Source organism: Saccostrea cucullata, unplaced genomic scaffold (genome assembly GCF_032062105.1).
Source record: "Saccostrea cucullata isolate Sc308-1 unplaced genomic scaffold, CSIRO_AGI_Scuc_v1 ctg2383, whole genome shotgun sequence".
In the NCBI taxonomy this organism is placed as follows: domain Eukaryota; kingdom Metazoa; phylum Mollusca; class Bivalvia; order Ostreida; family Ostreidae; genus Saccostrea; species Saccostrea cuccullata.
Window position 1 is genome coordinate 97,599 of NW_026940585.1, and position 23,114 is coordinate 120,712.

The 23,114-nt window shown below is 35.4% G+C and overlaps 1 protein-coding gene across 1 annotated transcript; it reads right to left on the reverse strand.

Annotated features, from left to right (window-relative positions):
* Nucleotides 1-1,457: 1,457 nt before the first annotated feature.
* On the reverse strand, nt 1,458-4,539 carry LOC134255648 (uncharacterized). Its single transcript, XM_062738169.1, has 2 exons — nt 4,157-4,539; nt 1,458-1,846 (listed from the first exon to the last, which is right to left on the reverse strand). The coding sequence occupies exons 1-2, from the start codon at nt 4,344-4,346 to the stop codon at nt 1,458-1,460; spliced, it is 579 nt and encodes a 192-aa protein (XP_062594153.1). The 5' UTR covers nt 4,347-4,539.
* Between the last annotated feature and the right edge of the window lie 18,575 nt (nt 4,540-23,114).

Consider the following 23,114-nt stretch of genomic DNA (forward strand, 5'->3'; position numbering starts at 1 on the left):
ATGATCACAAATATAACATATGTGACAGATTAGAATTAAAAGCAACCATATACACATCAACTTCAAATTTAAACACTTTAAAAAATGATTAGATAATGTGATAAAATGCTACAACCATCAAAGATGGGGGAAAAAACCGCCACCATATTGTGTGTATTAAACCAAATCTAGTGATTTTTGTGAAAGACACACAATATCCCCCATCCACAACATAAAAAACTCCCACTACAATTATCGTACTTTTATTATTTTCAATGCTCTAAAACATTCATTGAAGAAAATTAAATGGTAAATTATTACATAAACTCCGGCATAAAATACGGTACCTAACATTTGAGGCCCTTGTCCCCAAAATGCTATAAATGTCCTGTCACCTATGTCATATAAATGTAAAGAGCACATCAGCTGAGGCCCTTGTCCCCAAGCTGATATGAAACTACAGTATTCTATCAGGAAAAGCATGCATATATAAACCAACTGAGGCCCTTGTCCCCAAGCTGATATGAAACTCTCTGTGTTGTAACATGAACAACCTTAGTATACATACTAATATAGACCAACTGAGGCCCTTGTCCCCAAGTTGATATAAAACTTGCAGTGTTGTAACATGAACAACCTAAATATATACTAAAATAGACCAACTGAGGCCCTTGTCCCCAAGTTGATATAAAACTTGCAGTGTTCCTAAATTACAAACATGAGACTGAAGCAGCTGAGACCCTTGTACCCAAGCTGATATTATATTTGATAGGCACACCAGCCGCCTGCCTTAGTATGACATCCAATTTTGGGAAATACAGACCCCGCTTCTCCCCGAGTTCTTGTTCCCCAGATCATTAAACTTGTAACATAGGAACCCGAATGTACTTTTTAAAAGACTTTGTATTCCACCTGCCCATTTGTTGAATTTGCTCCTCGGTAAAACCCTTGGCCCATGCAGTCGTTGCTGCCCCTATTCTGAAACTGTGTGATTTATAATCTTTTACACTCAAACCAACATATTTCAAGGATAGTTGAAGCTGTTCAGAAAAGAAATGACGTGACACTTGAGAGTTATTCATAAAAGAAAACAGGGTTTGTACTTTAGAAGCTTCTTGACCCCTAATTTTCAAGTAATTCCATAAAGATAAAACCGGACACATTTCTTCAGATGTTTTGTTTGCAGTTATTAGAAGCACTGGGATGTGTTTACCTGTACTATGTTTGAACTTTGACATTTGAATTTCCATTGCTGTGGGCTGAACACCTTGTTCATACACAAATTTTACATTATTTACACTTAAGCAGTTGCCGTTTGGTGGTGGTAAACCAGTAATTTCCCCAATTCTCAAAAAGGCATGGAATGCTGTTAAATACATTGCTCGTAGCATTACTCGTACTAACTGTGATGAACAAGTATGGGGTAATTAACTTACTAATCCCTTTAAAATCGAAGGTGTAATTGGTAAGCGATTGTCTTAATTTTTTTGAATTTTTGGGTATCCACGAAGTGTTTTAATTACTATGAAGTGTTGGGGCACATCATTATATCCCCCCAACTTCAGTAAATAGCTGATAGCAGATACATATGTTAATACTGTGGATGTGGCTAACTCTTTTTGAAAACAATGTGCAATAAACATAGTGACATGTTCAAGGGTAGCTGGGAAAACTGGAGTACTGGGAAAGTATTCCTGCAAAAATTGTTTATAGAAATAATAAATGCGTCTGTAAGATTGCCGAGATGTTTTTTCTAGAGATTCTGTAAGTAACCACGATGCCAAATTTTTTAAAGATTCTGCATTTCCACTAACTCTACAACTGGCCGAGGGTCCATATGAGGGAATTCTGTCTTGAATTGTTTGATCTGCAAACGAGAAAGATGGTCAGCTGCAACGTTTATTTTCCCCGCAATATGACATGCTTTAAACAAAATATTATATTTCAAAATGTGCAGAACAAATTTTCTGACCAATTTCATAATTGTTTTATCTTTGGATGTCTGTTTATTAATTATATGAACTACTGCTATATTGTCAGAGTGGAAAATTACACATTTGTCCCTCAGCTCATGGCCCCACAATTCCAATGCAACAACGACTGGAAATAATTCCCGAATTGTGATGTGATAATTTAACCACTCATCATTCCATTTACTATAAAACCACTTTGTTCCAAAAATGCCCCCAAAGCCCAAGTTACTAGCATCAGTATATAGATTAAGCTCCTGAGAAGATTCCCACTTGTTCGACAGAAAGAAACTTTTACCATTGAAACTTTCTGCAAATATATACCAGGCGTTAATATCTGCTCTTGCTTCATTTGTGAGCCTACGATAATGATTAGGTTTCTTTAACCCTACTGTTAAGTCAATAATTCGTCTCAAAAAAGCCCGACCTGGAGATACCACTTGGCAAGCAAAATTCAAGAGCCCTACTAATGACTGAATTTCTTCTAGTGTAACTTTTCTTCTGCTTTTGAAATATTCTAGGCGTTCACGTAATTTTATAAGCTTATCATTAGGTAGCCTATCTTCCATCATCTCCGAGTCAAATTCCAGCCCCAAAAATGTAATGGTAGTAGTTGGTTGAATTGTCTTCTCTTTTTTAATAGGCAAACCTATATCAGCCATACTTAAAAATTGTGATAACGTCTGCTTACATAACTGAGAACCAGCTGGTCCCACAAAAAGAAAATCATCCAAGATATGAACACACCCTCCACTTCTCATCTTATTGTTTACAATCCAGTGTAAGGAACTACTAAATGTTTCAAACAACCTACATGAGTAGCTTAAGCCCATGGGTAATGTTTTGTCATAGTAAAATTCACCATTTATTGCAAAACCTAGCAAGTCGTGACAACTGGGGTGTATGGGGATGATTTTATAACTATTTTCTATATCTGTCTTAGACAATAAGCAACCTTTCCCATAAAACTTGACCAACTTAATGGCATCATCTACTGTCTGATACTGAACTGTGCATAACTCATCTGGGATTCCATCATTGATTGATTTATCATTAGGATAAGAGAGATGATGAATGACCCTAAATTCCCCAGGAACTTTTTTAGGCACCAAACCTAATGGGGAGACTTGTAAATTAGGGAAAGGAACTTTAACAAAAGGTCCAGCGACCCGTCCTGCTTCGACCTCTTTTGAAATTTTTTCTATCAAAATTTCTGGGTGTTCTACTGCAGACTGTAGATTTTTACTGAATCTGTACTTTCTTTCCCCCTTGTAAGGTATAACAAAACCTTGCCTAAACCCATTAATAAGAAATTGTTTGTTTTGCTTATCATACCCATCCAGCCATTTACTAAATTTTAAAACACTGATTGGAGTAATTACACTATTTTGTGGGAGTGCTCTTAGATCCACTTGGCCTTTTTTGGGCAAGGTTTGACCCTGCATCTGACCTTTTTCTTTTGTGAGACTGGGTTTTACATTCTTTCTTGCTGTGCATACCTCCACATTTTTCACAGACATGGGGGTATCTACAGTCTGGCCCTCGCTCACACTCGCCATTGTTGTTGTAACTGTAGCAATAGAGCCCTCTCCTGGAGTTCCGCAATGGAACTCCAGCAGAGAGAAAGGGCGGCCCCCGACTAAAACTCGACTTGTTTTGGCTTTGGCCGGTACCCTTCAGGGAATTGAATTTAGCTGTAATCCCCAAGGACACAGATTCTGTGTATAGTTCATTGTTTACCTGATCCCAGGGTAATTTTTTCCAATCATGCTCGCGCCATTCCCGAAAGGTACGGTCATAATTAAAAGCTGCAATATCACCTGACCTTCTTGCTAATGTTTGAATTGTATTTGCATATTTCATTAAAGCGCAAGCTTGGTCTGGGTACTTTTCACAATAAATACTAACAAATATATGGAAGGCAGACAGCCAGTGTGCCACAGACTCAAAACGATATTTTGGAGGTGGTTGTTTCTCCCAACTTATCCCCCCCTGTTGGGATTCAATGACCTGAAAACGTACCTTAGGAAATTTTTTGTTTAATAAACTCCCTAGATCAATATATTCGTTTGCCCAAATCTTCGCTTTAATTTTGGGATCAACCCCCAATGCCAGCGGTTTTGAAATACTCGGACTTGAAAAATTTATACATGAAGCAGTTGTTTCCAATTCTAGAGACTGCTGATCAAGTTGTGCATTATTATTACCTGTGCTCAAAAATTGTGTTAAACTGTCATTCATGTTGGAGTTCTGGGTCGAACCAGCCGTGGAACAAGTTCCTGCTGTCTCTGTGCTTAAATCAGAGGAAGCCGATGTTATAGGTGTTTGTTGTGGACTGACTTCCACTGATGTTGAAGGTATTGGGGGTGTTTCAGATTGTTGTACTTGTTGAGGCATGGGAATGACTCCTTGAGCCTAAGTGCTGCGATTACTGAGTTAGTTATGTCTGGAATGGCGGCCCTTATTTGCTGTTGGACTTGATTATGGAATTGTACCCCCGGATCTTCAACCACAGCTTGTATGGTTTGAGTGTGATTACTTGGACTTGGAATGTTATGTGGTGCCGGTCGTTTACTTGCTAAACGTCTCGACTTTCTTGGTGGTTCTGCCATATCCTAGAAATAAAAGGGGTGTAACTCATCTAGTGTGAAATGCTATGTTTGATCATTAATTTTACTAATGTAATATATCATTATTTGTATGAGTCATTTAGTGTACAGTTACCGGGCTGGGAATCAAGGATAGCATGTACTAATATGCAGTACTCGCATAGCGGAGTAGTAAGTACCAATGTACTAAATGAGTCCCTGTACTAGTGTACAGTACTTGCATAGCAGAGTAGTTAGTACCAGTGTACTAAATGAGTCCCCGTACTAGTGTACAGTACTTGCATAGCAGAGTAGTTAGTACCAGTGTACTAAGAGTTCCTGTACTAGTGTACAGTTCACACATAGTTAGTACCAGTGCACTAAAAACATGTACAAGTGTACTGCATCATTAAATAGCAGAGTAGTAACATGTCATATACTGTTTGTTTAATTGTACAAGTGTAAAATATTGTATAAGTACAGTTTCGTAATAATGCACAGTTACAATGTAGGGGAATTATAATGCACTGTTACAATGTAGGGCAACACCAATGTACTGCAGCGTTATTCAAACTGATTACACTTTTACTCAAAAGATTTTGATTTTGATGCTTACGTGATATATCTAATAATTGCTGGCAATTAGGTGTTGATCCCCCCTGTAAATTACTGTAAATGCCAAGTCATAGACTTTCAGAGCTTGTGACCTGAAATAGTAAATATTTTGAAAATATGCATGTACATCTACACTTAGACCAACATAGACAGAAAAAATCATCATAATCTAGAAACATATATATATATCAATTAGATTCTTATCGCTTGTATGATTGCCCCCCGCATGTTCCTGTAATACTTATTGTTGCCTTCATCATTAAAATGGACACCATCAATGTATACATTATGTGGACTATTCTTAACTCCCTGAATGTTCCAGTAGCGCAAGGAACCCCCATCCTGAATTTCTTTCTTTAAAAAAGCATTAAATATTCTGACAGTATCGTTGTAAATTGCTACTGATACATTCCGGGTATGATAGCGGGGCAACAACTGCATAATTGTGACACTCTTAATGTCGAATTTACATTTAACACTATCTAGGAAAGCGATTAAGCGCAATGCTATTTCATTAGCTAGTTTCTCGGAACACTCTCTGTCATCCAAATCATTTCCACCGGCGTGAAAGATAAGATGGTGTGGTAGCCACCTTGATATTTGCTGTTCCCATCGCTGGCAGTGAGCTGAGTCATTAATGCGGCCTCCACCGATACCATAAAAATTTACAAGGGGATCGTTTCCCAATGCAAAATTATTTAAGTGGGGATTCCTGTCTATAAATTGTTTCAGACGATTCGTATGGGAACTCCCCAAAATCAACACGCGTGTCATTGTCTGAATTTCGTGAATGACCTTGACCTCTCTGACTGATACGAGGCCCAAATATTATCTCACTAACGTTATATGAGCAACTGGTCACTGATGCCGCAAATGTCAGTTTCGATGTGGTCCGTTGTTAAATGGCGTGTCCCTCTGTTTCAATATTTCACTAATTAATATCTTAATTTACAAGTAGTCACACCTGCGCGCCATTCCACTGCCAACATGGCTCCATGCTCAAATTGTTGCTGAGCCCGCGCGATGCGGGGAAAAATCACTATGAGACTTTAAAGATCTAGGATGAATTTTCGTATAAAATACTGTTTATAACAATTTCCACCCGAAACTCGGTCTGCAATAACGTATAACACTGACTGACTTACATACCGTTCACTTTTTTGTAAAATCAAGTCAAAAGTACATGTGGATTCTGCATGGAGCCCTTGCTTGGGAAGGATTTTATGACGTATATCCGGAGGTGCGCGCAATGCGTCAATTCATACCAAGTTAGCCAATCTACATTTCTGTGAAGTGTAATGTTAGAGTTATCCCCCTTTTACTACAAAAATGTGCCATAAAATTATTTATAAAATATAAATGTGCTTTTAAATTTGTTCTTATACTATAAATGTATCTGAAGACCTGCATCACATTGGGCTTGCGTCACGTAGCAAACTTAAGTACTTATAAGTTTTACCATTATCATTTTTAGATAGCACTGCACGTGCAGTACTATTGTTGTGTACACATCATTGCATGTATGTCAGTAGGAATTGTTTTGTGTTTTAATTGGATTATACTTCAAGTTGACGGGATCGACCTATGGCAGTCGGTAAGTACAAGTTTTGGTATAGATTTGGGTAAAATAGTCTGAAATGCAACTGGTTAGATTAAAGTTTAAAGGATCAAAGGTCATCCGATGCTGCAATAAGACGAATTTCACATTCTGTAGAGTTATCGCCCATTATCGACGTTACATTCAGTTACAAGATACAGAATTTTATTTCTGGGAGGGAGGGGGGATTTCCAGACCAGAATTTCCTGAGAAGTAAATAAAAGGAGAAGTTATGGTGGTGTCTGTTTTCTAGGGTGGAGGGCATCCAAAGTCTTTTTTATTTGCTTCAGTATACATGTATATTATAGTCCTGCAAATTCGGGGGGGGGGTCTCCCAATCCACTCCCTGTCCCTGTAATCAGTGATGACAAATGATCATGTGACTCCTAAATAGTAGGAAACTTTTTCCATTTGACTATACATAATTTTGCTTTTTCAAATTTTGTGTTTTTATGTTATGTAAATTTAATGGTATAAAGGTTTTGAACCCTCTGGAGGTGATCCCCACTCTCCTAATGATTCTAACTGGAAATGTTCACAATATGACTGCATTAAATTAAATAAAAGTGCATCAATGATAAGATTGCTTGACATTTTATTCAACAACCTATCCTCCTAGAATTAGGAATGAAAATCATTCAAAGAGATGGACCACATTAAAGCATTTGTGTATAGGCTATTAACATTTTTTTTAAATGTAAAAACAAGTAGTAGTTTGCATACATGTCATGAATGAACAGGGGTCTGGGATGGGGTGAGGGGAAGGGTCGAGTTTATGTCTCTTTACATCTTAATGGTTGAAAACTCCTAAAATGAATTTTGACCTCAAATCTGACTTGTCCTCATTATTTTTCAAGTGGTGGTGTCTCCATTTGAGTGAAAAATTCCTGAGAGGGATGTTTAACAACAAACAAACAATTAAATGACATAAAACACAATATTGATTTGCGTTAAGAAATATGCAGGGGATTTTTTCCATCATAAATCTTCTTAAGAACAGCAAGGGCATTATTGTCCCCCGTTTTGGGGGAAAGGGATCCGGAGGGAACATTAAATCTTATTTGTCTTTCAGTCTGGCCATCTTTGACAGTATGTGCATTTGTCACAATAAATTTAACCTTGGTCATAACTTTTGAATAATAAGAGATAGGTCTTTCATATTTCACATGTACATTACCACAAAACTTTCTAAATGTACTATGATTTTTTAACCCAAGTGAGACCTTGACCTTAAAATTTTACCTAACTTTCCAAAAAATAACATTTTAAATTAATCATTTTGAAAGAGAAAAGATATGGCATTTAAATTATACATGTATATTACATGTGAAAAGACTTTTCTAAATATATCATGACTTTTGACTCTGTGATCTTGACCTAGAAGTTTAACCTACTTTTCAAAAATATTATATTATATATTTATATACATATAACTTTTGATTGAAAATAGATGGGACTTTCATATTTGACATGTAATTTACCTACAACAAAATATTTCGAGCATGCGATGATTTCCCCCCTTTGACCTAATTTTCATAAAGTGACTTATGATAGGGGTGCATATTTGACACACAATCTGCCATAAATTATGGCATCCCATTCACTTAAACACAGAAAGCAGAGGACCACAATTCTTTGAATTTGCTTGTATAATCTTGATATGGAAACATCCTCATATAATGTAGATTAAAGTTTTTTATGCTACGCCATGATTAGGAATACATGTGTTAGTTTTTGTCATGTCCGTCCTCCACCCTTTCATCTGTCATCTTTATACATGTACACTAATACAAATTTTCATGTACCATTAGTAATACACATTTGGCGGGACATTCATGTCCTATAGACATATTTCTAGTTTTTCAAATCATCACCTCAGGCTAGGGTCAGGCCACAATTAGGGATCAAAGTTTTATTTAGGAATAAAAGGAAACACATCTTCAAAATTCTTCTTTTCAAGAACACCAAGAGCATGATTAATATGGAAATATTCTCAAGAGGTGTAGATTCAAGTTTGTACAAATCATGACCCCCAGGGTTAGGGAGGGGCCATATTTTTCCTGCCCCTTTTTGCCATCCACATGAAAATTCAAATTTTGAAACCATTTTACATATACGCAAAACAAAATAATCATTTTTTAAATGATCATGGTTTAAAGCTATTGCAGCATAAGATATTAGGGAAGTTCTTGAAAGCAGGGTGATTAAACATATCAAATATATGTAAAAAAAAAAAAAAAAAAATTCTACCCCGTTCTGACCCCCCCCCCCCCCCCCGGGCAAAATGAAAATTCCGAAACCTTACTGCACATCTACATGACACCACCAACCATCTCTTAAAAGATGATTAGGCTACTGAGTAAAATGTAAGAGGAGTTTATAGGGAAGACGGGACTTTTTGCATAAAAAACATCAATTTTTGACCCTCATTTGACCCCCCAGGGCAAAATCAAAATTCCGAAACCTTACTACACATCTACATGACACCACCAACCAACTCCCAAAAAATGATCAGGCTTCTGTGTGAAATGTAGAAGGAGTTCAGGGAAGATGGTGCTTTTAGCAAAAAAAAACGTCATTTTTCGACCCCCATTTGATCCCCTGGGGCAAAATCAAAATTCCAAAACCTTACTGCACATCTACATGACACCACAAAACATGTCTTAAAAGATGATTAGGCTGCTTAGTCAAATGTAAGAGGAATTCAGGGAAGACGGTGCTTTTTACATAAAAAAACATTTTTCCACCCCCATTTTACCCCCCGGGGCAAAATCAAAATACAGAAACCTTACTGCACATCTACATGACACCACAAATCATCCCCCTAAAGATGATTAGGCTTATGGGTAAAATGTAGAAGGAGTTCAGGGAAGACGGGTGTTTTTGCATAAAAAACATCATTTTTCGACCCCCATTTGATCCCCCGGGGCAAAATCAAAATTCTGAAACCTTACTGCACATCTACATGACACCACCAACCATCTCTTAAAAGATGATTAGGCTGCTGAGTAAAATGTAGAAGGAGTTCAGGGAAGACGGGGCTTTTAGCATTAAAAACGTCATTTTTCGACCCCCATTTGATCCCCTGGGGCAAAATCAAAATTCCGAAACCTTACTGCACATCTACATGACACCCCCAACCATCTCTCAAAAGATGATTAAGCTACTGTGAAAAATGTAGGAGGAGTTCAGGGAAGAAAAGTGTGACAGACGGACGGACGGACGGATGGACATGAGTAACAACAATATATCCGAACTTTCTTTAGAAAGTGCGGGTATAAATACAATACGAAACTAGATGCTGTCATGAGACAGTAATACCCGCACTATGGTGTTTGCCTCTAAATACACATTCCTTCATATTGGACTTTCCAAGGAAGAAGTCAAAATAATTCTATAATTATCACCGTACATGTATTCGTCAAATTGAACATAAAATTTTCAGGTGACCATATGATCTATGAGCCTCACATATGTATTTTGAATACTTAATTCATTACCAGTCTGAAATAACAGAATTTAATTAATGATTGAAGTAAATTGCTTAATTAGATTCAGATAAATATTTTGCCCATAATTTGGAACTTTTTAAATTTACTTTCTCAACGACATAAAATATTATTTTAGTACAAAGCGTTTATGATGAATTTATCAAAATGCGCACACTGATTTTAGTACTTGGTCGGGAAAAAAAACCCATTGAAAATACAACCCGATTAATTTGTCAATGCCTATCTCTCTCTCTCCCCCCCCCCCCCACACACACACACACACACTCTCTCACTCTCACATTTTTTAAAAATAGACCTAGATGACAAAGTTATGTTAAAACATAGTTTATTATGATAGTTTGAAATTTGTTCTTGTACTAAACAGTTTTTACGTGTAAACATCTTATTTTCTACATTCACATTGGGTTTGCGTCACCCATTATCATTATAGATATCACCTCTCGGCACACCTCGGCCGATTCATACTGGCAACGGAATCAGCAAAGGTTTGTCGAATGAGATTATTTAGCACATGTATGCTGACGATGCAGTGTGGTCAGTTAAAATCATTTGTGTTTTAATTGGATTATATGGATTATATTTCATGAATTCGTTGTCACGACCTATGACATTCGGTAAGTACAAGATTTAGTATAGATTGCATAAAAATAAATAAATGCAAATGGTTAGGTTGAAGTTCAAAAAGGGTCAAAGATCATCGCATGCCACAGTCGACAAATTTCACATTGTCAAGTTATCTCCCGTTGCGGACATTCAGTATATACAGACGCAGATCCAGAATTTTTTTTTCAGAAAGGGGGGGGGGGGGTCACACCTCAGTCAAAAAAATCAGCCCAAGATTTCCTGAGAAGCAAATAAAAAATAATATTAAAAACAATGATGGTGGAGTCCCTGTTTTCTAAGGGGGAGGATGTCCAAAGTCATTTTTATTCTCTACAGTACATATATAGTCTTATTTAAATAACTGCTAATTCCAGGGGGGGGGGGGGCGGTGTCTGATCTCCCTAGCCACTGACTCCCTGTACCTGAAATGACAATTGATCTTATGACTCCATAATAGTAGAAAATTTTTTCATTTGACCATATATACATATTTCGTTTCCTATGTTTATGTATGTTTGTCTGTCCACGGAAACTTTAACCTTGCCCATATTTTTTAAGTGGATTGGGCTATACACATGGCTTCAATATTTCATAGGTAAATTTCTTTTGGCAAAACCTTTTAATGGGTACCACCAATTTTGACCTCTTGATCTCTTGACCTTGGAGTTTGACCCAATTTTACAAGAAAAATACCTTAAACTTGGCCTAAGTTTTGAACAGGTGGTGCTAGGACTTTCATGCTTTAACATGTGTAATCATTGTGAACTTTCAACAGGTATAATTATTTTTGACCTAGACCTTAGAGTTGAACCCAATTTAACTTTAACCTTGGCAATAGCTTTTGAACAGGTGAGGAAGTTCTAGGGATTTCTCTCTTTTTTCACATGTGTATTTCTTGTGACAAGACTTTCCCTTTGATACCAACAATTTAGATCCTTTGACCTTGACCTTGGAGTTTGACTTACATTTGAGAAACTTCAACCTTTGCCAAAAGCTGCCATAACAGTTGCTTTCACAACAAACAAACAAATTATTAAAAAAAACACAGTATACATGTACATATTTTATATTCAACAGATATACATCTGGTCATATCTCTAGTTCTCCCTTGAATGAGACATGGTGATATAAATTTTAAAAAATAATTATGATAAGAGTTGAAAAGGTTGTGCATATTAAAATATACTAAGCTCTGCGGATGAATTAGATATACCAGTTTAGCTTTATTTTGCTACCCAAAGCACCTTGATTAACTATTTATAAGCATACTGTTTTCTGAAATGTCCTGATTTCTGTTGTCCATCTGTTTGTCTGCAAACTTTTCACATTAACTTCTTAAGAACCACTGGGCCAATTTCAACCAATTTACATTTAAATATGCAGGGGACTTTTTCCAACATAAATCTTCTTCTCAAGAACAGCAAAGACATTTATTGTCCCCCATTTTTGCTAAAGGTAGGGTACATTAAATCTCATTTGTTTGTCAATCTGCCCATCTGTCACAATAAATTTAACCTTGGTCATCATGGTCGACGGGTATATTTTGAATGAGAAGAGATAGGACTTTTATATTAAACATATGTATTAGTATTAAATGGGACAATACCATTCTACATACACTATGATTTTCATTACCCATGACCTTGAAGTTTGACCTAATTTCATAAACAAATTAATTGCTTTGAATTGATCATTTTGAAAGATAAATGAAAGGGCATTCATATTACCTGGGTTAAGACCTTTCCAAATGTATCATGACTTTTTGACTCTGTGACCTTGACCTTGAAGTTTAACTTAGTTTTCATTAATGTTGTACATGTATTTCCTTTTCATTAAAAAGAGATTTGACTTTCACATTTCAAGTGAACATTACCCATAACAAGTTGCTCCCAACATGCTATGATTTTTTACCCCTTGACCTTGATGTTTTAACAAAATTTCAAAAGAGTGAACTCTCCCAAAAGAGGATAAGACCACTGTTTAAAACAAAAAAGGAGTTTAGGGAAGACGGGGCTTTTTCCATAAGAAACGTCATTTTTCGACCCTCATTTGACCCCCGGGCAAAATCAAAATAATATTCCGAAACCTAACTGCACATCTACATGACCTAACCAACCATCTCCCAAAAGATGATTAAGCTGCTGAATAAAATGTAAGAGGAGTTCAGGGAAGATGGGGCTTTTTCCATAAAAAAACATCATTTTTCGACCCTCATTTGACCCCCCGAGCAAAATCGAAATTCCGAAACCTAACTGCACATCTACATGACCCCACCAACCATCTCCCAAAAGATGATTAGGCTGCTGAATAAAATGTAAGAGGAGTTCAGGGAAGATGGGGCTTTTTCCATAAAAAACATCATTTTTCGACCCTCATTTGACCCCCCGAGCAAAATCAAAATTCCGAAACCTTACTGCACATCTACATGACCCCACCAACCATCTCCCAAAAGATGATTAGGCTGCTGAGTAAAATGTAAAAGGAGTTCAGGGAAGAAGGGTCTTTTTGCATTAAAAAAGTCATTTTTCGTCACCCATTTGACCCCCCCCAGGGCAAAATCGAAATTCCGAAACCTTACTGCACATCTACATGACACCATCAACCATCTCCCAAAAGATGATTAGGCTCCTGAGTAAAATGTAAGAGGAGTTCAGGGAAGACGGGGCTTTTTCCATAAAAAACGTCATTTTTTCGACCCTCATTTGACCCCCGGGCAAAATAAAAATAATATTCCGAAACCTAACTGCACATCTACATGACCCAACCAACCATCTCCCAAAAGATGATTAGGCTGCTGAATAAAATGTAAGAGGAGTTCAGGGAAGATGGGGCTTTTTCCATAAAAAACATCATTTTTCGACCCTCATTTGACCCCCCGAGCAAAATCAAAATTCCGAAACCTAACTGCACATCTACATGACCCCACCAACCATCTCCCAAAAGATGATTAGGCTGCTGAATAAAATGTAAGAGGAGTTCAGGGAAGATGGGGCTTTTTCCATAAAAAACATCATTTTTCGACCCTCATTTGACCCCCGAGCAAAATCAAAATTCCGAAACCTAACTGCACATCTACATGACCCCACCAACCATCTCCCAAAAGATGATTAGGCTGCTGAATAAAATGTAAGAGGAGTTCAGGGAAGATGGGGCTTTTACCATAAAAAACGTCATTTTTCGATCCCCATTTGACCCCCTGGGGCAAAATCAAAATACAGAAACCTTACTACACATCTGCATGACACCACCAACCATCTCCCAAAAGATGATTAGGCTGCTGAGTAAAATGTAGAAGGAGTTCAGGGAAGACGGGGCTTTTTGCATAAAAAACATCATTTTTCGACACCCATTTGACCCCCCGGGCAAAATCAAAGTTCCAAAACCTTACTGCACATCTACATTACCCCACCAACCATCTTCCAAAATCTGGTTTGGCTGCTGAGTAAAATGTAGAAGGAGTTCAGGGAAGACGGAGCTTTTTGCATTAAAAACGTTATTTTTCGACCCCCATTTGACCCCCCGGGGCAAAATCAAAATTCCAAAACCTTACTGCACATCTACATGACCCCACCAACCATCTCCCAAAAGATGATTAAGCTACTGTGAAAAATGTAGGAGGAGTTCAGGGAAGAAAAGTGTGACAGACGGACGGACGGACGGACGGACAGCTAGACGGACGGACGGACGGACATGAGTAACAACAATATACCCGAACTTTCTTTAGAAAGTGCGGGTATAACAAAATTGCATAAATACATATAAATAACTTTCCATAACTCTTACTACTAATTTAAACATACCTAATATAAAAATAAAGCCCTCATATTGCGCTTACAGATTTGGAACCCATTTTGTCGCATTTATCAACAGTTAGGTCTACGTCATATTCGCACCAAACTTTACCTGTCCCTTTGAAATATTTTTAAAATAGTCTTCTTGAAAAGGCCCAAGAAAGCCCAATTTTTGATCCCTCGACAGAATATAGGCTCGGATCCGTGATTATGGATATTGCAAATCATAGGCTTTTTAACCACCCCCCCCCCTTTTATGGAATAAAATGCACCTAAAACAAAACCGTTTTTTCCTTAAACTTCAATATGCCAATAAAGTAATTGACGCAGTTAATATAAGTAATATTCTTAATCACTAAAGGGTCCAGTCTTGTATTCCACCATAGTTAAAGACTACACCTTGTATCTCCTACAAATATACATAGACCATTGCTTCAAAACTTTTCAATTACAGAAAAAAACTTTACATGGCCTGGATACCAAGTATCTGAAACATAATCCTCCATATGTTCATATGACGCAGAATTTATGCAAAATCTTATGCGTAAAAAGAAGAAAACACTTGCTGTGGCCTTCAACTCGACATTTAGATATATATCGACGACGTATTGTCAATTAATAATGATAATTTCCTTTCCTACGTTGATACGATATATCCTGGTGAGCTTGAGATAAAAGATACAACAGAGTCCGACACATCTGCTTCATACTTGGATATTTTACTTGAAAAAGACACTAATGGTAATCTAACAACCAAGCTATATGATAAACGTGATGACTTTAACTTTTCTATCGTCAACTTCCCTTACTTATGCAGCAATATACCTTCATCACCTGCATACGGAGTATATATATCCCAGTTGACTTGATACGCAAGAGCATGCTCTACGTATGAACAATTTCTAAAACGAGATAAATTATTGACAAGCAAGTTGATGAAACAAGAATATCAACAGTCTCGTTTAAAGTCATCTTTTCGTAAGTTCTATGGTCGATACAATGACCTTGTCAGCGAATACAATTTATCATTGAGTCAAATGTTGGCTGTCGTTTTTCATGCTTATTGTTAGTATATTATTTATACAATGAATTGACGACGGATTTTTCCGTTATTTCCTGATCATGACAAGGAGCACACGGCGGGTGTGACCGGTCAGCAGGGGATGCTCACTTCTCCATGGCACCTGATCCTAACTCTGATGCTTCGGAGGTTCGTGTTTGCTATGCTCCTACTTTGTATTGTGTTATGGACTTTGAGATTGAATAATGTTCGTTATCTCCATATCTTTCTTCACGTAGCCCTAAAGGTCGTATTTGAAAAGAAAGGGTAATTATAAATACAGTACAATATAAGGCAGTACATTAAATGTCAGTTCATATTAAATCTAAAGTCCATTAATATCCATGGTCATCACACCTGCATTAGGCGTTGGGACAAAAAGGAGGGCTAGTGGGGCTCACACCCCCACCAACCCCCATACACAATTTGTTTTGCAAAAAATAGACACAACTTAGACTTTGGCTGAAAAATTGACCGATACGTGCCTTTTTCCAAAGTGCGTAAATATGATCCATTTCAACATACTTTGAAAAGGAATATTTCTTTTTCAAAGTGCGCCAACTTTGTCCCAAACTTTGATAAGATTTCTCAAAGTGCGTAGTTTTTAAAAGTGCACTTTGATAAGATTTTCAAAGTGCGTAGTTTTTAAAAGTGTGTTGTAACATTGCATACCTCAGATATGATCCTTCACATAATAATTTACTTAATTCACGTCATTCTAAAGACGAATATAAATGTTTTGATGCATTTGATATTGCCAGCAATCTATATACTTTCACAAAGCACAAAGCTCTTTGATATTGTTATAAATTATTTTATGGAAATGAAAAATGAAGTAATTTTCCTTATGAAGGGTTAAATGCAATATACATGTACTATTAAAAACGGAATAGAATATTTAAACTTAGCATATAGTAATTGACACACATTCATAAAGCTACATGTATATATGGATCAGAAAAATATAATATGAAAGTAACGAGAAATAAAAAAAAAAAGGTATACTTCCTGCTTTACCAAAAACTAGAGTCTATTTATCAGTTAACATTAAACACAATAAAAAGTTATCTTCTATGTATACAAAGTCTATCAATTTGCGGCTATATTTTTTCTACTACTTCTTTTTTCCAAATATCTACATGTTAAACGTAATAATCATCTACAGATTGATTTCATATTTACCACAAAGGACTATTGCTGCACCGATAAAGCTTGCCTCCATACTTATTGTTTTTATCTTGTGCGTTTTATCTATCACTGATGTGTACGTGTATGTCACGTCAATGATGGATGTGGGAATAAAAGAAAAGTAGTTATATAAAATTTATAATTCCCCTACCGGTGAATATAACAACCTTTTCAATCAATATTTCAGAGTTTTCTGCATTTCTTTTCCACACCCTTGCATCTGATTTTTAGTATTTGTGAAAATGTCATATTTGTATCAAAAATAAATACATGCAATGAAGACAATATTTTATCATATTTCATCTGTAACTCATTAATATGAACTCACTTACTAAAATCAGTTCAATGTATGCAAGCGTTTAGAAAAACGTGCCATATTTTGTCTTTTCTTGATTATCTCCCCTTGTGAGAGGAGTTGGCCTTTAATTTTATAATTAAAATTTCCCTTTACCGAAGGATGCTTGTACCAAGTTTGGTTAAAATTGGCCCAGTGGTTCTTGAGAACAAGTCAAAAATGTGAAAAGTTTACAGACAAACAGACAGACGGACGGACGGACGGATGGATGACGGAAAAAAATGTGATCAGAAAAGCTCACTTGAGCCCTCGGCTCAGGTGTGCTTTTAAAAAGGCCTTGTTTTACGACGCCTGGATTTTGACAATTTACTTCTCATCTGAAAAAATCAAGAGACAGATCTACTATCAGCTGGGATTGCTGTTGATAACTATTACATCTCACAAATAGAACTGAGGTATGACTACAACAACATCCTCTTTAAGGATGCAGTCAATAGCAGTATGTTTCGAACACGTTTGTTAAGAATTTTTATTGGCATTCTTAAAAAACAACTTTGAAATCAGGCAACTACGAAATGAATTTTGACTAGTGCATGGAAAAAGAGTGATCTCTACATAGAATTCTGAGAGACAGAAAATGAAAATGAAAAAGAAGTAATATATTTAAGCAATATAAAATCGATATTGTGAGATCAAGTACCGAAATAAAAAAAATATTTGCTGTTCTTTGAAAAGAAATGGCAGTTTTTGCTGCCAATCTCAGAAAAGAAACTACCTTTCATCTTCAAAATGGATTATCTATGGTTACTTAAGACCTTCAGTACCAAGCTTTCAAAACTGGAGACACGACAGACTTCAGTGATAAACTGTATGAATTAGAATTAAAAGAAATACTCATAAGGATAAAAAAAAAGAATATTCATGAATTAAGAAGTTCCTACTTATGCATCATATAGAATATCTTATAATGAGAAAAATGAATTTCGAGAAGTCAATGCTGTGATACGATTGATGCATTTTTTGACACTGTAAATTTGTTATTTTTGAATTAACGCTTCCTTCTTGACGATGTATTTGTTACACAGAGATTCCTTTTGAGATCTATTAACTCATTATCAAATTACTTGAGGGACACGATACAAGGCGTATCTCCTAGTTTTGAAAAGATAATGATAATTCTATATTTGATTTAATTTAAAAATTTTCATTTTGGTTTTTCCTTAAACAAAAGTCTTGTGAAAAATAGAGAGAAGTAGACTCTTATCTTTCTTGCCAATAATAACACTGAAAACGTGAACAAGGGCACGTTTTGAATAATTGTATCAACTTCAAAAAATATAATTCATTTACATTAGATAAACTTTTTTGCCTATAAGTATGAATTTTTGGGAAAAAAATTGCAGACTGCAACATACAAAAGAAAAATAGGAGGTGCACAATGCAATATGTTTCATACTTGGATATTTTACTTGAAAAAGACGTTAATGGTAATCTAACAACCAAGCTATATGATAAACGTGATGACTTTAACTTTTCTATCATCAACTTCCCTCACTTACTTATCAAGCAATATACCTTCATCACCTGCATACGGAGTACATATATCCCAACTGATTCGATACGCAAGAGCATGCTCTACGTATGAACAATTTCTGAAACGAGGTAAATTATTGACAAGCAAGTTGATGAAACAGTCTCGTTTAAAATCATTATTTCGTAAGTTCTATTGTCGATTCAATGACCTTGTCAGCAAAAACAATTTATCATTGAGTCAAATGCTGACTCACGTTTTTCATACCAATTGTTAGTGCATTATTTATACACTGAATTGACAACGAATTTTTTCCGTTAATTCCTGATCATGACAAGGAGTACACGGCGGGTGTGACCGGTCGGCAGGAATGCTCACGCCCCTGCGAAATGATCAAGAATAATTCTTGAACTTTTAAGAAAAGTTCATGAATTATATTCTTGAATCAGCTCATGAATTGTTCATGAAGATCCCATGAAGTTAAAATTGGACACTCATGATTTCATGGATTTTATTCATGAAAACCCAGTTCAAGAATATTCAAGAACTATTTGTTGTTCATGAACAAACTTGGATTTTTTAAATGCCTGCAAAATGATCCAGAATAATTCTTGAACTTTCAAGAAAAGTTCATGAATTATATTCTTGAATTTTCAAGAAAAGTTCATGAATGATATTAATAGGTTCAATGCATTTTCATGAACTATTCATGAATAATTTGTAAAAGTTATTTAGGAATGTTCATGAACTATTCATGAATGTTCTTGCTTTTTGTAAACAAAAATGTAAAAAGTTATGCAAAATGAAAAACTGTAAAAGAAAATATTTTAATAGCATCTTGAAAGATTTCACAGAATTTTTGTTTTCCAATCATCGTAACAAAATCTTTGTTCAAGTAAACAACTCTGAAAAGTGATAATGGTAATAAATAAATTATGTAGTTCATTCCTAGTAAAATTATGAAAAATTTTAATTCAAACGCGACTCTTTGCAGAATCCTTAACCTTAGTGGCTTACTTGGTCAAGAGGAAAGTGGCTTCCTTATTCAGTGTATTTCAAAGTGTATGCCTAAAATGGAATGATTTTTAATCCAAGTCTCACTGTCTGGCAGAAAAGTGTGTTCAGCAATTAGGGCATCAGCTAAAAGGGCTTTCAAGGATTTTGAGGAGAGGTGGTCAAATAAAAAAATCTTATTGGCTTTCCCAGGAGTGTGGAATTTTCAGAATTTCATCACTTGGATCCTTTGATCGATTACGATTCATATTTTCATTCCTTTCTTTTGTTTTTCTTCAAGAGCCTGGATCTTTTATATTCTTTTTTTTTGGCAGCCAGAGTTTTTTAATCTTCTGATCTCAACTCATCAACATTATCTGTTAACTGCTTCTCTTTTCCCTACAAGAAAAAAGATTTTCTGAAAATGCTCATAAACATGATAAATGTGAAAACTTGAGACTTAATTGTTTGTTTGTTTTTTTTTTTGCATATTTGTTTCATTTAATTCTGCATCATAGGCACTGCCATATTTTAAAGCATTCCGAGCGGGAATTTAGCCTGTTTGAATGTTTCCCTTGCCCGCCATGTTCAAGATGTTATAGGTGAACAGGATGAATGTTTCAATCTTTAATAATTAAATGTAACGTTATTTGGTTGGATCCTTACTCATAACAAAGTTTGACAAAATTTTCATTAAAAAGGACATAACTGAACTCTTACAAATAGACAGTAACATCTTGACAAATATCTCACAGATTCAGCGATTGCCTTTATTTTTTTGTAACTCACCACTAATATCTGCAGTTATGAAGTAAATTGATCCTCTGGATATTCCTTCTTCGTATTCTGTTAATTTCTTCAAAGGTTGACAAAGAATGACTCGATCTACGCTAATAATCCTCCCACTCTACCGATTCACTTTCCAACGTCTCGCGCGTTTCAAAGTTTGCGCCTTTTAAAAAGTGTCATGCAGAGCTAATTAAGAAATAGTTTCGAATTGCCAAGATTTTTGTTAAACAAAAAATAACAAACACTATCTGAATGATTTTTCGCTGAAATTATTTTTTAAAATTAATATAAGTTATATCATTTATTGAACTGGATTGTTTTACATTATACCTGTAGAGCTATAGTTTCGTATTCAAGTATGGCCGCCTCCATATCAGAGGACAACAAAAATATCTCTTGGAACCACTCGCCCTCAAACTGAGTACCCTGAGCTATGAAAGTGTATAGGAGGATAGACTACCAAATACGAATGTGGTTCATATCATAGCTTCTTCACAACCATGCAGCCTGTGCTGTATCATTTACACACTATGGACAGAAAAATGTGACTTTATAACTGCATCAAAATATAAAGCTTTTCGACCCAAGAATGGTACGGTACAGTACGGACAAGAGATATAATTTTTTAGTTGTCAATAAATTTATGATACAGTTTTACGAAGATTATGAAATTTTACCTAGACTGTAAGTCTGTTTCATTTTCTTACAACTTGTTAAAAGTTTGACAAATAGAGAAAATTCGGTCGAACAAAGTTGTTTCATGAAAAATGAGATAATTTAAAGTACAATATTAATATAGCTGGCCTGTGAATTTAAATGATGAAGAAACATTAGTAATTCAATATGAGAAAAAAAATGCTGTCAATATTGATGCAGTGTTTTATAAATTAATCATAATTCAATTACAATCTCCCTTCTAGACAGTTCATAACAGAGTTTTATTATCCTGAAGAATCTAAGTTATCAATTACATAGAGTAGAAAATAGTGATTTTAACCTCTTATGTTACCCTACTCGGCTCTGATCCCATACTTTCAAAATCAAAACAAAAGCATGTTATTTATTAAATCAGGGGCTTGTTCAACAATTGCATATGCATACAAAAGTTGTATTATGGGAGTAATGAGTGTTTTCAGGCGATCGTTTGTGACAATAATTTTTACATTTTTAGTCTTCATGAAAATTCATGAACATTCATTACCTTGAACTATTAAGTTTTTTCTTTAAACTGAAAATTACCAATATTCATATTTGTTCATCATTTGTTCATGAACTATGAATTATGAATGTTTTCATGAATTTTATTCATGAACTACTTTTATGAACCTGTTAAGAATCCTTTAAGAACCATTCATGAACAATTATGAACAACTCATAAAGGTTCTTAAAATCATGAATATCATTTCGCAGGGGCTCCTCCATGGCACCTGATCCCACTTCTCATGTCCCGGTGCCTCCGTGTTTGCTCTGCTCTTATTTTGTATTGTTTTATGGACTTTGAGATTGAATACTGTTCGTTATCTCAATATCCTTCTTGTTATAAAGATTCTCTGAAAGTTTCATTAAATTTCACTTAGGGGTATAAGAGGAGTTGCGGATAAGAGATGGGTACCCCAAAGTGTAACAGACAGACGGTTGGACGGGGGGACTGACATACCGATTACTATATTCCCTCCCACTTTTCAAGCGGGGGAATAAAAAATAATTATAATACAATAAATAAGTCTCTAACTTTCTATGGCATGATAGGTCGTAAAAAGAAGACCCATTCGTTCATATGTTCGAATTTGTTTATTGCCAGTATTTCCAACATATTTTCCAAAGTCAATAAATGCACCAAATAAAAGAAAATGAATAGAATTATATATTGTGTTCCAGAATATCGTATATGTTGCTGAAATATACGTGTGCCAGAAAAATTCTGATTTTCAATGTATTGTTTAAATTTCTTTATAGCGGTAGTCTTTCTTTATAGCGGTAGTCAATTGTGAAAAAGATGAAGACAGGCATAACATATTGTACATCGCTATAGGAGCAGCAGCCGGGGGATGTCTCCTTTTTGTCGTACTGGTGGTTACTGTATACGTCTTCAACAAACGCCGGAAATACGAACAATTAACTCTATGATTAGGAATGTAAATTAAAAAGCAATTAACGAGTGTATCAAAATAATTTCTACCAGAAGACTGGTTTGGGAAGTTTTGCTCAATGCAGTGGTAATTCAATATAAAATTATAAGATACAAGATAATTAGAAAACAAAAAAGACAACAGTATAATTCAGCAAAACTCCATGAACAGTCCAAGGAAACATTTTTATATCATGTCAATTCTTGACCCCCCAAAAATCCTTTGTAAAAGTAAGTAAAATTTCGTTTATTAGAAATTGAACACTGTTATTTTTTGTGAAAGAAAAAAAAAGAAATTGAAGACTGAAGTTCGATTTTTTCGTTCAATTTTATTAAAAAAACATTTATCCTGGATATCGTTTAAAATTTATTTAATCTGTTGAAAAATTCACAGAACTAAAAAATTTCAGTGTTGTTTGTATGACAAATACAACAAATCTGGTATTTTGCTGCGCTTTAAATGTTATGCTAATTC